This window comes from Branchiostoma belcheri, unplaced genomic scaffold, assembly GCF_001625305.1.
Source record: "Branchiostoma belcheri isolate BF01 breed outbred unplaced genomic scaffold, Haploidv18h27 scaffold26, whole genome shotgun sequence".
NCBI lineage: Eukaryota > Metazoa > Chordata > Leptocardii > Amphioxiformes > Branchiostomatidae > Branchiostoma > Branchiostoma belcheri.
The window spans coordinates 1,954,935-1,968,275 of NW_017803865.1; the positions used below are offsets into that span (position 1 = coordinate 1,954,935).

General features: G+C 44.4%; 1 protein-coding gene across 3 annotated transcripts in view; it reads right to left on the reverse strand.

Moving 5' to 3' along the window:
* The window catches only part of LOC109471894 (microtubule-associated protein 1B-like), a 55,362-nt gene that overhangs the window by 10,045 nt on the left and 31,976 nt on the right, over nt 1–13,341 (reverse strand). For 2 of the 3 annotated variants that reach the window (XM_019771328.1, XM_019771329.1), the window contains exons 4-5: nt 6,574–12,527; nt 289–5,862 (exon numbers count right to left, since the gene is read on the reverse strand). In XM_019771328.1, coding sequence (XP_019626887.1) covers nt 289–5,862; nt 6,574–12,527 — 11,528 coding nt within the window. The remainder of the gene's footprint in view (nt 1–288; nt 5,863–6,573; nt 12,528–13,341) is intronic. The other variant, XM_019771330.1, reaches the window with a different exon arrangement.

Consider the following 13,341-nt stretch of genomic DNA (forward strand, 5'->3'; position numbering starts at 1 on the left):
AGAGCTGCTGGGCTTAGCACTGATTGGCACTTCCATGCTCTCATGCTTGACTTGCTGCACCTCTTGGCTGATGACACTACCATCTGGTCCCATCTTACGTACTATGGTAGTTGTTGTAACAGTCACGAATGTCTTGGATGCAAGATACATGCATTTTGTCTGTTTACTATCAGAGACCTCCAATGTTTCAGCATGCTTAGTTGTTGTGCTAGGCTGCTCGACAGAATGAACTTTCTCTGGGTCTGTTTTTGAGGAGATGCTTTCCACTCTTTCAGATGTTGGTGTTACCTGTGGTTCAGGCATGGATGGGCTTCCTTTGTCATCTAAGAGAACACCTGCAGAAGGCTCACTCTCCACTTCTTCCTCTTGGTCATTGTCCCCAAGTTGACTAGCTAAGAGTGCACCCTCTGCGACCACCCCTAAAAAATTGTTCCGCTTCATTTTAGTTGGTCGTTCTGTTGATGTTGCCTCTTCCATAGCAGTTTGTTCTACACTGTCAATGTCGTCCTCAGATGTTTCAAATGAAGTTTCTCTGGATGGGGTATCTTCTGGAGGAGTTGTGTAGGGCTCTAACAAAGGACTTGTCATCTCAGTGTCTTGTGCAGGTTTTGAATATTCCTTGCCTTCATCGGAGTCCAATATTGTATCTTTCCGCCTTACTGGAGGCATTTCTGTCTCCATTTCAGAGCAGCTTTTGGCATCTTCTACTGGAATGTTAATCTTTTCAGTGGCTGATTCTCCTGCTATAGCACCATTTATAACATATTCCTTTGAAATCTGAGCATCTTCAGTTGGAGTTTCTTTTTCTAGGCTATCAGAATCAAGGCCGTCCATAGGGCTTTCCTGCTCTTTAGGTTCCACTTTTTCTTCTTTGGCTGTAACAGGCACATCTGGTGATCTGTCTTCTGTAGAATCTGGTTCACAAGGGTCACTTAGAGATTCATCATGTTGAAGAGAATGGTGTTTTAACCCCACAGCTTGTAAGGACATCTCTATTTGTTGCATTCCAGTTTGTTCTTCCTTTGATTGGACCTCCAGTTTTTCAGCTTTTGCTTCAAATTCTGATTCTATAGTTGGTTGCTGTTTTGCTACAACTTCTTCCTTTGTTTCATCTTTTGGCTGTGAGAGTTGTTCCTCCTTTGGATCATCCTTTACTTCAATTTCTATCTGTTGAGTTGGATCTTCCTTTGCTTCAACCTCTGGCTGTTCAGTTGCTTCTTCCCTTGTTTCAACTTCTGTTTCTTTATCTTGTTCATCCTTAATTTCCCCTGACTGTTTGACCAATTCTTTCTTTGTTTTACCTTCTGACTGATCAGTCAGTTCATCCCTTGATGCACTTTCTGATTCTTGAACTGGACACTCTTTTGACTCACCCTGTGGTTCCTCAGCCTGTTCTTCATATGTTTCAACCTCTGGTTGTTCAGTTTCTTCCTTCACTTCTGATTTTGATTCTTCAGAAGGTTCGTCTTCATTTGGTTTAGATCTGTATATTACTGCCACTTCCAGTGCGTTAGTTTTCTGACTTACTTCAGCTTTTGGCTCTTCAGTAGGTGCTTCCTCTGGTTCTTTTGCTTCAACATCTTGTTTGACTTTCTCTGACTTAGAAGGACCCTCTCTGGATTCAGTTTCCAACTCTTCACTTGGTTGCTTTTCAGATGTATCCTTTTGCCCTTCGGTTGGTTTCTCTTCAATTGTTTCATCTTTTAATGTAACATGTGGCTTTTCAGTTGGTTCTTCCTTCACCTCCATTTCTGGCCCTGCTGGTTCCTTGAATTTAACATCTGGCTCTTCAGCTGGTTCTTCCTTAGGTGTAACATCTGGCTCTTCAGCTGCCTCTTCCTTATGTGTAACATCTGGCTCTGCATCTGGTTCTTCCTTAGGTGTAACATCTGGCTCTGCAGCTGGTTCTTCCTCAGGTGTAAATTCAGGCTCTTCAGCTGATTCTTTTGTGGGTGTAATAGCTGTCTCTTCAGCTGATTCTTTTGTGGGTGTAACATCTGGCTCTTCAGCTGATTCTTTTGTGGGTGTAACATCTGTCTCTGCAGCTGGTTCTTCCTTAGGTGTAACATCTGGTTCCTCAGCTGAATCTTCCTTAGGTGTAACATCTGACTCTTCAGCTGGTTCTTCCTTAGGTTTAACGTCAGGTTCCTCAGCTGGTTCTTCTTTAGGTGTAACATCTGGCTCTTCAGCTGATTCTTTTGTGGGTGTAACATCTGTCTCTGTAGCTGGTTTGTCCTTAGGTGTAACATCTGGCTCTTCAGCTGGTTCTTCCTTAGGTGTAACGTCTGGTTCCTCAGCTGGTTCTTCTTTAGGTGTAACATCTGACTCTGCAGCTGGTTCTTCCTTAGGTGTAACATCTGGCTCTTCAGCTGCTTCATTCTCAGGTGTAACATCTGGCTCTTCAGCTGCCTCTTCCTTAGGTTTAGCATCTGGCTCTTCAGCTGGGTCTTCCTTAGGTGTAACATCTGGCTCTTCAGCTGCTTCTTCCTTAGTTGTAACATCTGGCTCTGTGGCTGGTTCTTCCTTAGGTTTAGCATCTGTCTCTTCAGCTGCTTCATTCTCGGGTGTAACATCTGCCTCTGTAGCTGGTTCTTCCTTAGGTGTAACATCAGGCTCTTCAGCTGGTTCTTCCTTGTGTGTAACATCTGGCTCTTCAGCTGGTCCTTCTGTAGGTGTAACATCCGGCTCTTCAGCTGCCTCTTCCTTAGCTGTAACATCTGGCTCTTCAGCTGATTCTTTTGTGGGTGTAACATCTGGCTCTTCAGCTGGTTCTTCTGTGGGTGTAACATCTGGCTCTTCAGCTGCCTCTTCCTTAGCTGTAACATCTGGCTCTTCAGCTGATTCTTTTGTGGGTGTAACATCTGGCTCCTCAGCTGCCTCTTCCTTAGGTGTAACATCTGGCTCTGCAGCTGGTTCTTCCTTAGGTGCAACATCTGGCTCTTCAGATGGCTCTTCCTTATGTGTATGATCTGGCTTTGCAGTTGGTTCTTCCTTAGGTGTAACATCTGGCTCTTCAGCTGGTTCTTCCTTATGTGTAACTTCTGGCTCTTCAGTTGATTCTTTTGTGATTGTAACATCTGGCTCTTCAGTTGGTTCTTCCTTATGTGTAACATCTGGCTCTGCAGCTGGTTCTTCCTTATGTGTAACATCTGGCTCTGTAGCTGGTTCGTCCTTAGGTGTAACATCTGGCTCTGTAGCTGGTTCGTCCTCAGGTGTAACATGTGGCTCCTCAACTGGTTCTTCCTTGGGTTTAACACCTGGTTCTTCAGCTGCTTCTTCCTTTGGTGTAACATCTGGCCTTCCAGCTGGTTTGTTCATGGGTGTAACACCTCTACCTGGTTCTTCCTTCTCCTCGACTTTGGGCTCTTCAGATGCTTCATCCTCGGGTGTAAAATCTGGCTCCTCAGCTGCCTCTTCTTTAGGTATAACATCTGGCTCCTCAGATGATTCTTTCGTGGGTGTAACATCTGGCTCTGCAGCTGGTTCTAAATTGTCTTTGACATTTGGCTCTTCAGCTGGCTCATCCTTTGTTTCAACTCTTGGCACTTTGGGTAGTTTATTTGTTGGCTCAACTTTTGGCTCGTGCACAAGCTTTGCAGGTGAGTCATCTTTGGGTTTGGTTGTTGAGTCGTCTTTCTGTCCCTTTTTTACTTCAACTTCTAGCTCTGCAACTTGTTTCTCCCTTGGTTCAATGTCTTCTGATTCTACAGCTTGTTCTGATTCAGGTGAGATTGCTGGCTCTTCAGCTGGTTTTACTCTATGTTCAACTTTTGACTCCAGAGGTGATTTTATCTTCGCTCCAACTTCTGGCTCTTCAATTCGTTCCTGCTTAGATTCATCATTCTTTTCAGTAAGCTGATCTTTAGCTGTTTCCTCTCCAGCTTCAGCATCAGGCTCTTCAGTTGGTTCCTCTTTAGCTTCAACTTCTGGCTCCTCAGTTGATTCCTCTTTAGCTTCAACTTCTGGCTTCTCAGTTGATTCCTCTGTAGCTTCAACTTCTGGCTCCTCAGTTGATTCCTCTTTAGCTTCAACTTCTGGCTCCTCAGTTGGTTCCTCTTTAGCTTCAACTTCTGGCTCCTCAGTTGGTTCCTCTCTGGCTTCAACTTCAGGTCCTTCTGTTGGTTCCTCTTTAGCTTCAACTTCTGGCTCCTCAGTTGTTTCTTCTCTGGCTTCAACTTCTGGCCCTTCTGTTGGTTCCTCTTTAGTTTCAACTTCTGGCTCTTTAGTTGGCTCTACTTTGGCTTCTTCCAGCTGTTCAGGTGGTTCCTCAGTTTCAACGTCTGGCTCTTTAGTTGGCTCTACTTTGGCTTCTTCCAGCTGTTCAGGTGGTTCCTCAGTTTCAACGTCTGGCTCTTTAGTTGGCTCTACTTTGGCTTCTTCCCGCTGTTCAGGTGGTTCTTCAGTTTCAACTTCTGGCTCTTTAGTTGGCTCTACATTGGCTTCTTCCAGCTGTTCAGGTGGTTCTTCAGTTTCAACGTCTGGCTCTTTAGTTGGCTCTACTTTAACATCAACTTCCAGCTGTTCAGTTACTTCCTCTTCAACTTCAACTTCTGGCTTTTCAGTTGGTTTCTCTTTAGCGTCAACTTCAGACTCTTTGGTTGGTTGCTCTATAGTTTCATCCTCAGACTGTTTGGTTGGATCTTCTTTAACTGCAACCTCTGGCTCTTCAGTTGGTTCCTCTTTAGCTTCAACTTCTGGCTCCTCAGTTGGTTCCTCTTTAGCTTCAACTTCTGGCTCCTCAGTTTGTTGTTCCTCTTTAGCTTCAACTTCTGGCTCCTCAGTTGGTTCCTCTTTAGCTTCAACTTCTGGCTCCTCAGTTTGTTCCTCTTTAGCTTCAACTTCTGGCTCCTCAGTTGGTTCCTCTTTAGCTTCAACTTCTGGCTCCTCAGTTGGTTCCTCTCTGGCTTCAACTTCTGGCTCCTCAGTTGGTTCCTCTTTAGCTTCAACTTCTGGCTCTTCAGTTGGTTCCTCTTTAGCTTCAACTTCTGGCTCCTCAGTTTGTTCCTCTTTAGCTTCAACTTCTGGCTCCTCAGTTGGTTCCTCTTTAGCTTCAACTTCTGGCTGCTCAGTTGGTTCCTCTTTAGCTTCAACTTCTGGCTCTTCAGTTGGTTCCTCTTTAGTTTCAGCCTCAGACTGTTTGGTTGGATCTTCTTTAACTGCAACCTCTGGCCCTTCCGTTGGTTCCTCTTTAGCTTGAACCTCTTGCTCTTTGCTTATTTCCTTTTTAGCTCCAACCTCTTGATCTTCAGTTTGTTCCTCTTTAACTTCAGACTTGTCGGTTGATTCCTCTTCAGCTTCTTCACTTGGTTCCTCTTTAGCTTCAACCTCAGGCTTTTCAGTTGGTGCCTCTTTAGTTTCAACTTCTGGCTCTTCAGTTGTTTTGTCTCTGGCTTCATCTTCAGGCTCTTCAATTGGTTCCTCTTTAGCTTCAACTTCTGGCTCTTTAGTTGTCTCTACTTTGGCTTCTTCCAGCTGTTCAGGTGGTTCCTCGGTTTCAACGTCTGGCTCTTTAGTTGGCTCTACTTTAACGTCAACTTCCAGCTGTTCAGTTACTTCAACTTTTGGCTTTTCAGTTGGTTTCTCTATAGCTTCAACGTTAGCTTCTTCAGTTGGTGCTTCTTTAGTTTCAACTTCGAGCTCTTCAGTTGGTCCCAATTTAGCTTCAACTTCTGACTGTTCAGTTGGTTCCTCTTTAGCTTCCATTTCAGCCTCTTCAATCGATTCCTTTTCAGCTTCAACTTCAGTCTTTTCAGTTGGTTCCGCTTCTGCCTTAACGTCAGCTGTAGCTGCTTCCAATTCTATTGTTTCTTGTTTAGCTGCTTCAACACTTGCTGACTCAAAGGCAACCATGGCAGCGTTTGGCTGTGTCCATTTGTACAAGATGCCACAGGAAAGGACATACAGGTAGGACAAACATACAGAGAGAAAGAACATTACATACAGGAGAGAGATACAATCACACACGCAAAGAAATGTTATAAGAGAAAACAGAGAGGTGTAGTTGCATTAAAGAGGATGGTGCACGAGATGAACTGAATGGAAGTATAGCATAATGTACAACAAAAGTTATGTGTATAAGAATGTGCATTATGGTAACAAAAATGTAATGCAATGATATTGGATGAATTCCCCCATGGCACAATCAAGTAAACCTTTGATGTCATCACATTTGAACTGAGGTGTCTTCAAGACATTGAGTGATTTCAGATGTATTACAAATGTAAACAAAAACTTTTGAGAAGAATAATTATGCATTTCCTGCATAGTGATTCATCTGCCATGTTAGTTGAAGTAATCCATCCAGTAAGTGCAATGATTGGAAAACCAGCTAAACATTTTATTGTAATGGCTTTATTGAAGATACAAGCAACAGCACCCATTATTTCCACTAATTTTGAAACAGGTAGACCCTTAATGTCCTACAACAGGACAAATGAACAACCCATAAATAGGAAACTTTTAGATCAAAATTGTCATATAAAGATAAGTCTATTGAAAACATACTAAAATTTAAAATGTAGCTGACATAATGAAGTCAGCATTATAACAACCAAAAAACCAATAATAGCCTACCTCCTCGAGTTCTTCCTCGTCAGTAGATGCATCCTGCTTTTGATCATCAAACTCTTCTGTCTCTGGTGTAGCTGGGGACTTGCTTAGTTCATACTGTTCTAGATAGTCTGAAGGTGGTGCTGACTTTGCCTCTTCTGCTTGTTCAAGCATTATCTCCTGGGTGGCAGCCCAGACTGCGTCCCCCACGATAGCTGATGCAGCAACTCCGGCATCTATCTTTGTTGTTGTTGTTGTTGTGGTTTGCTCGCTAGTTGGTGATTTTTGTGGCGGTTTTTCTCCCTTGACACCAGGAAGCTGCTTTTCTAATGCACTCACACTCTGTGGAGGTTCAGGTGCTTCCATGGAGACTGGAGCTTGCATGTCATCTGCAGCGACTACTTCTACTTCTGCAATCTCTACTGGTGGGGTAAATTCTTCAGCTGCCTGTGTATCTTCTTCTGTCTCTCCTGCTTCAGTTTCCATGGGCTCAGGACTTTCCTCCTCAGTATCCATAGGTTCTGGAGATTCTTCATTTTCTATTTCCATTGGCATTGGCTGTTCTCGAGACACTGCCTCCACCTCTTCTGTGGTGACCAATGACACCTCCTCTTGTTGGTCCACATGGGAAGCCTCAACCTCAATTTCTGCCAGTTGCTCAACCTCTACAAGTGCAGTTATAACTGCAGCAGCAGTCTCAAATTCCACCTCTGTTTCTGTTGGCTCCTCAGTTTTTACACTTTCAAGGGCTGTGACAACCTCTGCAGCTGTTTTCAGTTCCACCTCGGTTTCTTCTGGCTGTTCTTCTTCAATTTCTGTTGCTTTTTCAGTTTTTGCACTTTCAAGAGCTGTAACAACCTCTGCAGCTGTCCTGAGTTCTACCCCAGTTGGCTCTTCTGCTTCAGTTTCTGCTGGCTCTTCAGTTTTCACAGCTTCAAGAGCTGTGACAACCTCTGCAGCTGTTTTCAGTTCCACCTCGGTTTCTTCTGGCTGTTCTTCAATTTCTGTTGCTTCTTCAGTTTTTGCTCTTTCAAGAGCTGTAACAACCTCTGCAGCTGTCCTGAGTTCTACCCCAGTTGGCTCTTCTGCTTCAGTTTCTGCTGGCTCTTCAGTTTTCACAGCTTCAAGAGCTGTGGCAACCTCTGCAGCTGTTTTCAGGTCCACCTCGATTTCTTCTGGCTGTTCTACTTCAGGTTCTGTTGGCTCTTCAGTTTTCACACTTTCAAGAGCTGTGACAACTTCTGTGGCAGCCTTGAATTCTACCTCAGTTTCTGCTGGCTCTTCAGTTTTTATATTTTCAAGGGCTGTGACAACCTCTGCAGCCGTCTTGAGTTGCACCTCAGTTTCTTCTGGCTGTTCTGCTTCAGGTTCTGTTCTTACACTTTGAAGAGCTGTAACAACCTCTGCGGCAGTCTTCAACTCAACCTCTGTTTCTTCTGGCTCTTCAGTTTTTACACTTTCAAGAGCTGTAACAACCTCTGCAGCTGTCTTCAGTTCCATTCCAGTTTCTGCTGGCTGTTCTGCTTCAGCTGGCTCCTCAGTTTTTACACTTTCAAGAGCTGTAACAACTTCTGCAGCTGTCTTCAACTCTATCTCTGTTTCTGATGGCTCTTCTGCCTCAGTTTCTGCTGGCTCTTCGGTTTTTGCAGCCTCAAGAGCTGTAATAACCTCTGCAGCTGTCTTCAGCTCTACCTCAGTTTCTATTGGGCCTTCAGTTTTTACACCTTCAAGAGCTGTAACAACGTCTGCAGCAGTCTTGAATTCTACCTCAGTTTCTGTTGGCTCCTCAGTTTTTGCATCTTCCAGGGCTGTAACAACTTCAGCAGCAGTCTTAAAGTCCACGTCAAATTCTTTAGGATATTCCTTCTTTATGTCTTCCAGGGCAGTTATAACATTGGCAGCAGTCTCAAGTTTGACCTGATCACCAGCCTCTTGCTCCTCCTCCTCAGCTTCTTCTTCTTCAGCTCCCTCGTCTGTCGGCTGAATATCAACCAGTGATGTGATAACTTCAGCAGCAGTTTGCAGTTCCACTTTGGTTTCTAACTCAACATCCCTCTGTGTGTCTATCACAGCTGTCGCTACCTCAGCTGCAGTTTTCAAGTCAACCTCTGGCTCCGGCTTGAACTGCTTTTCTGCCTCAATGAGACTTGTAACCACCTCAGCGGCAGGCTTTAGGTCTAACATAGTTTCAGATGGTTCTGTGGATGCATCTTGTTCCTGTTGTTTTTCTACATCTATAAGGGCTATCGCAACATCAGCAACAGGTTTGATATCTACCTTTGTTTCCATTTCCTCCTCTTGTTGTCGCATCTCTGTAAAAGTCGTCATCACTTCAGCAGCTGTCTTCAATTCAACATCAACCTCAGGTTCCTCATCCATTTTAGCTCCAACAAGAGACGTAACCACTTCACCAGCAGTCTTAAGATCCATCTCTGCCTCCTGCTCTTGCACATTCTGAGATTCAACAAGGACGGCTGAGACTTCAGCTGCGGTCTTGAATTCCACATCTGCGGCAGGGCTCTGTTCTTTCTCTGCATCGATTAAAGCAAATGTAACTTCTGCTGCTGTTTGGAAGCCAACTGCTGTTTCAGGTTCAGGTTCTTCCGATGAAGGTTCTAGTTGCTTTTCTGTATCAACAAGAGCTGTTATTACTTCCGCTGCTGTTTTTAACTTGACCTCTGCTTCATCTTCTTCTGCTGCTCCCTCCTCCACCTTCTCAACAACCTCTTCTGTTTCGTGTTTTTCCTGTACTGAAACTTCCACTGTCATGGTAACCTCAGTAATATCTTCTCTCTTTGTTGGTTCTTCTGTTACCTCAGTAGGTACTGGAGACTTTGCTATCTCTGCCAGCTCTGATTCATCTTCTTCCTCAAGATCTTCCAGCAATTTTATTTTGTCAGTGGTTGGAGTTTCTTTTTCCTCACCCTCACTATCTTCTCCATCTTCAATTTCAATAGCAACTGGCGCGGCATATTCTGGAGCAGCAGATGGGCTAACATCATTCAGTGTTTCCCATTTGGCAAGGTACTGTGCATCAGCATCTGATGTATCAGGTTCATAGGTCTTTGTTGTGGGCGGTGCTGACTTGATAGGTTCAAAGTCCTGCACCTGTTCAATTGGGGAGATGTCAATGTCATCAGGCTTTAATTTAGGGGATTCAAGTTCCTCTTTATGTTCTTCCTCAGGTGATTCAGCTTTTTCAATTGCCGGTGAAACTGCCTCCTCCGTGACAGGTGTCTTCTCCTCAGGTGTTACAGGTGTTTTGTCCTCTGCCACTGGAGTTCTGTCCTCAGAAACTGGAGTTGTCTCATCCTCTTCTTCCTCTTCTTCTTTGTCCTCTTTTTCTTGGTCTTGTTCTGTATGATCTCCAGATGGGATGCTGAAGGGAATTCCTTCCAATTCATCTGCAACGTCAAGTGCAATTGGCGCAAATGCAGCATCTGCTGTTTCCATAGTTATGATTTCCGGGGATGAGAGAGGAGAAGAGGACTTCTTATCTTCAGGTGACTTAACCTCTTCCTCTGCTGGTGATGAGGCCAGTGGCTCTGCAGCATCAACAATTTCATAGTTTGCTTCCTCATCTGGGGATCCTACTTCTCCATTCTGTTCATCATCTGCTTGAGCACCAAGGGCTTCATCCTCAGAGACTTCTTTTCCTTCAGCCTCTTCCCCTGATGTCAACTCAGTTGATTCTGGCCGACGTCCTTCCTCAGGCAGGCCTGAATCTTCAGGAGTTCCCTTCTCTTCATCAGGCTCCCCCTTTTGCATCACATCACTGATTTCAGGAGAGGTCTCAATGTCTGCCTCATCACCCTCCCCATCTCTTTCATCTCCTGGAGAAGACTGTTCCTCCATCTCTTGATCTGATTCCTCTTCAGCCTCTGCCTTAGCCTCAATGCTGGTGGGAAGCACAAGAGCAGTTGGAGTTACACCCTCATCCTCCTCCTCTTCCACCTCTTCCTCCTCGTCCTCATCTTCATCAGGTTCATCAGGACCTTCTGTTGTGGTTGTGTTAGTAGCAGTTTCGGCCTCCTCAAATTCTCGATGATCTTCTTGCTCTTCTTCTTTTTCCTGCACTTCCTCCTCATCTTGGACAATCTGCTCTTCCTCCTTCTCAACAGCTTCTTCGATAATTTCAGATGGGATGTTGTCTTCTTTTTCAATTTGTTGTACAGGCTCTTCATCGGGAGATGGCTTACCTTCCAGTTCTTCTGCACCTTTTTCCTTTTCTTCTTCTGTAGTAGGTGGCTCTTCCTCCTCTGCAGGGATCTGAGCTTCCATCTCTTCTTTTGCCTCTTCTGCAACTTCCACCTCAGCTGCCTCTTCTGTTCGCTGTTTTTCAAACTCTGCAGTAAGGTCCTCTGGAGGAGTAAAAGCTGGCTCTTGTTTAGGTGGGGTTGGCTCTGGTGGAGCAGCTGCAGCTTCATCAGCTGCCATAGCAACAACTGTAGCTCCTGTGGCTGCAGCAATGGCACCAGTTGCTACTATAGCAGCGCCAACATCTTTCTTTGTGGTCTTCTTTTTCTCTTTGGGTTTTGATTTCTTCTTAGGAGCAGCAGGCTTGGGCTTTGCTTTCAGTGTTGGCTTTTCTTCAACTTTCTCGGTTACCTTTTTCTCAGACTTTTTTTCTGTCTTTTCCCTTTTCTCTTGAACTTTTTTCTCTGATACTTTCCTCTTCTTAGGTTTGGTTTGATCAGTTAGGATCTTTTGGGAGGCATGTGGATGTTTGAGGAAATCCAAATGTTTTAATCTGTCAAGTCCTTCAAATATTTTATTCTGTGGAGTATTGCCAGGGAAGAGAACCCTAACAATCTTCTCTGTAGGGTTTGCAGGATGCCACACTAGTAGAGCAGCTATAGATGTCAGGTCAGGAATAGGAATGTCAACATCTTTACCAGAAACTTTTACACCAATTTTTGCAGAGCTAAATTTCTTTGCATTGTTGCTCCACTGGTGTAGCATCTCCTTGACCTCTTTACTGTCTTTTAATGGATTGAGTATGTACATGTCTAATTTGCCAACACCCACTTTGTTGAAGAGTGTCAGTGGCTCTGATTTAGAGTCCGTTCTCATGCAATGGTAGGGTTTTATGTCCAGTAGCTTTAGGTTCTCCAGGGTGTCACAGCCAAGGTCCCTGCTGGTTAGAACCATGGAGTCGCCATTGTTAGCTTTTGTCTTGTCAGGGGCATTGAAGTAAAAGACTCCCAGCTCGGGAGACTTTACTTTACTGAACCAGTCATTGTATTCATCTGTGCCAGGGCTGGGTTCCCCAAGGTCTCTTTCAGCCACTTTCCTCTGCAAGAAGCTGTTCATGCCAGGCAGACTGTCAGTTCCAGCGTGTGTCATCATGACAGCATCTATTCTGTCCAAGTGCCGAACAAGCTTCCAGAAGCAAGCCTTCCGGGATGAGCCACCGTTCACCAGGATGTTGAAGCCATTTACAGCAAAGAAAGCAGCGTCTCCCTTCCCAGCAGGGAATACATACAGCGATGGCTTACTGATCTTGAGGAATCCACTTGCCTTTGCAGGCTCCAGCAGATTGAAAGGTGTCTCCAGATTAGTTGTGTCAATCAGGTAACAACCAAAGTCTTCTGTGCTCTCGATGTCGCAATCATCCTGTTTGGGGTTCAGTTGAATCTCTATCTGTTGCTCTAACGACTTTGTTGCACACGACATTCCTTTGAAATCTCCCTCGGATGCACAGCTTACAGTTAGGCAGGGTCGACTGCCCATGGATGTGAGCGCAGTGGAGACATCGGGATCCTTGCACAGGTCGATCAGGTCCAGGAAGGAGAAGGCCCCATCTTGCAGGACCCAGTCTCCACTGTTCTCCGCTGCTTTGCCTCCAAAGACCAGGTGCTTGTGCCTGTCCTGGTGGGTCAGCATGTTCTTCACCTCGGACTTGACTGTGTCCAAGATGGGGTTGAGCAGCAGGACCGCCTCCATGTTGTCACTGCTGTGTTGTAGGGTTTGCTGGCCTGTCAAAATCAGAAGGAAAAGATGTCAGACACAGTTCACACAGTCTTGAAAACATTTCTCAAAGAACAATGTCTTATTGGTGTACAAGATGAAAAATGCATTGCTAGATACCTAAATATATCTGCAGATATAGCCTCATTTGAACATTTGTACTCAATGAAATGAATAATTTTTTTGCTCAATGAATTGACTGAGATTTGCAAATTTGTACATTTAAAGACAGGCTACTGTTTACCTGGCTAAAATTCTTTATATCAAAACATTTTGCAAAGCGATTTTCAATATGATGAAGCAACAGCTACATGTATCACTGTGGTACCTGGCAGGTATATACAGCAAGGTTTTAGTTATTGGACAGTCCGGATGTAAAACTAATGTTCCCCACTTCCCTGCATAATACCAGGTGCCCCTCCCATCCTGTGAAAGCAGGTGGTGCATTTGGCGCCACTATAGATTATCAATAGATAATGTAATGAATAATGTCCACAACTGACCCTGTACAGAAACGTGACACAATAAACTGTAAGCCCTGTTCCATTACTGTTCATTATGACCTGCTTTATGTGACTTTTGCCAGTCGTAAATTAAGAGCTGATATCCTGAAAATATTGCTTTAGCTGCAGTTTTCATCAAATTATGTGGCTCTTATGATAAATATATTATATTAACCAATCCTATGGAGTAATGCTGGATGCTAGGAAAACAATAAGAGGGGATGAGAGAGGCTGCCTTAATGACCCAAAAGTGTACAATGGATAGATTGGATAGGGACCAAAATTGGATGTGATGACCTGAAACACAACTTCTAGTCCC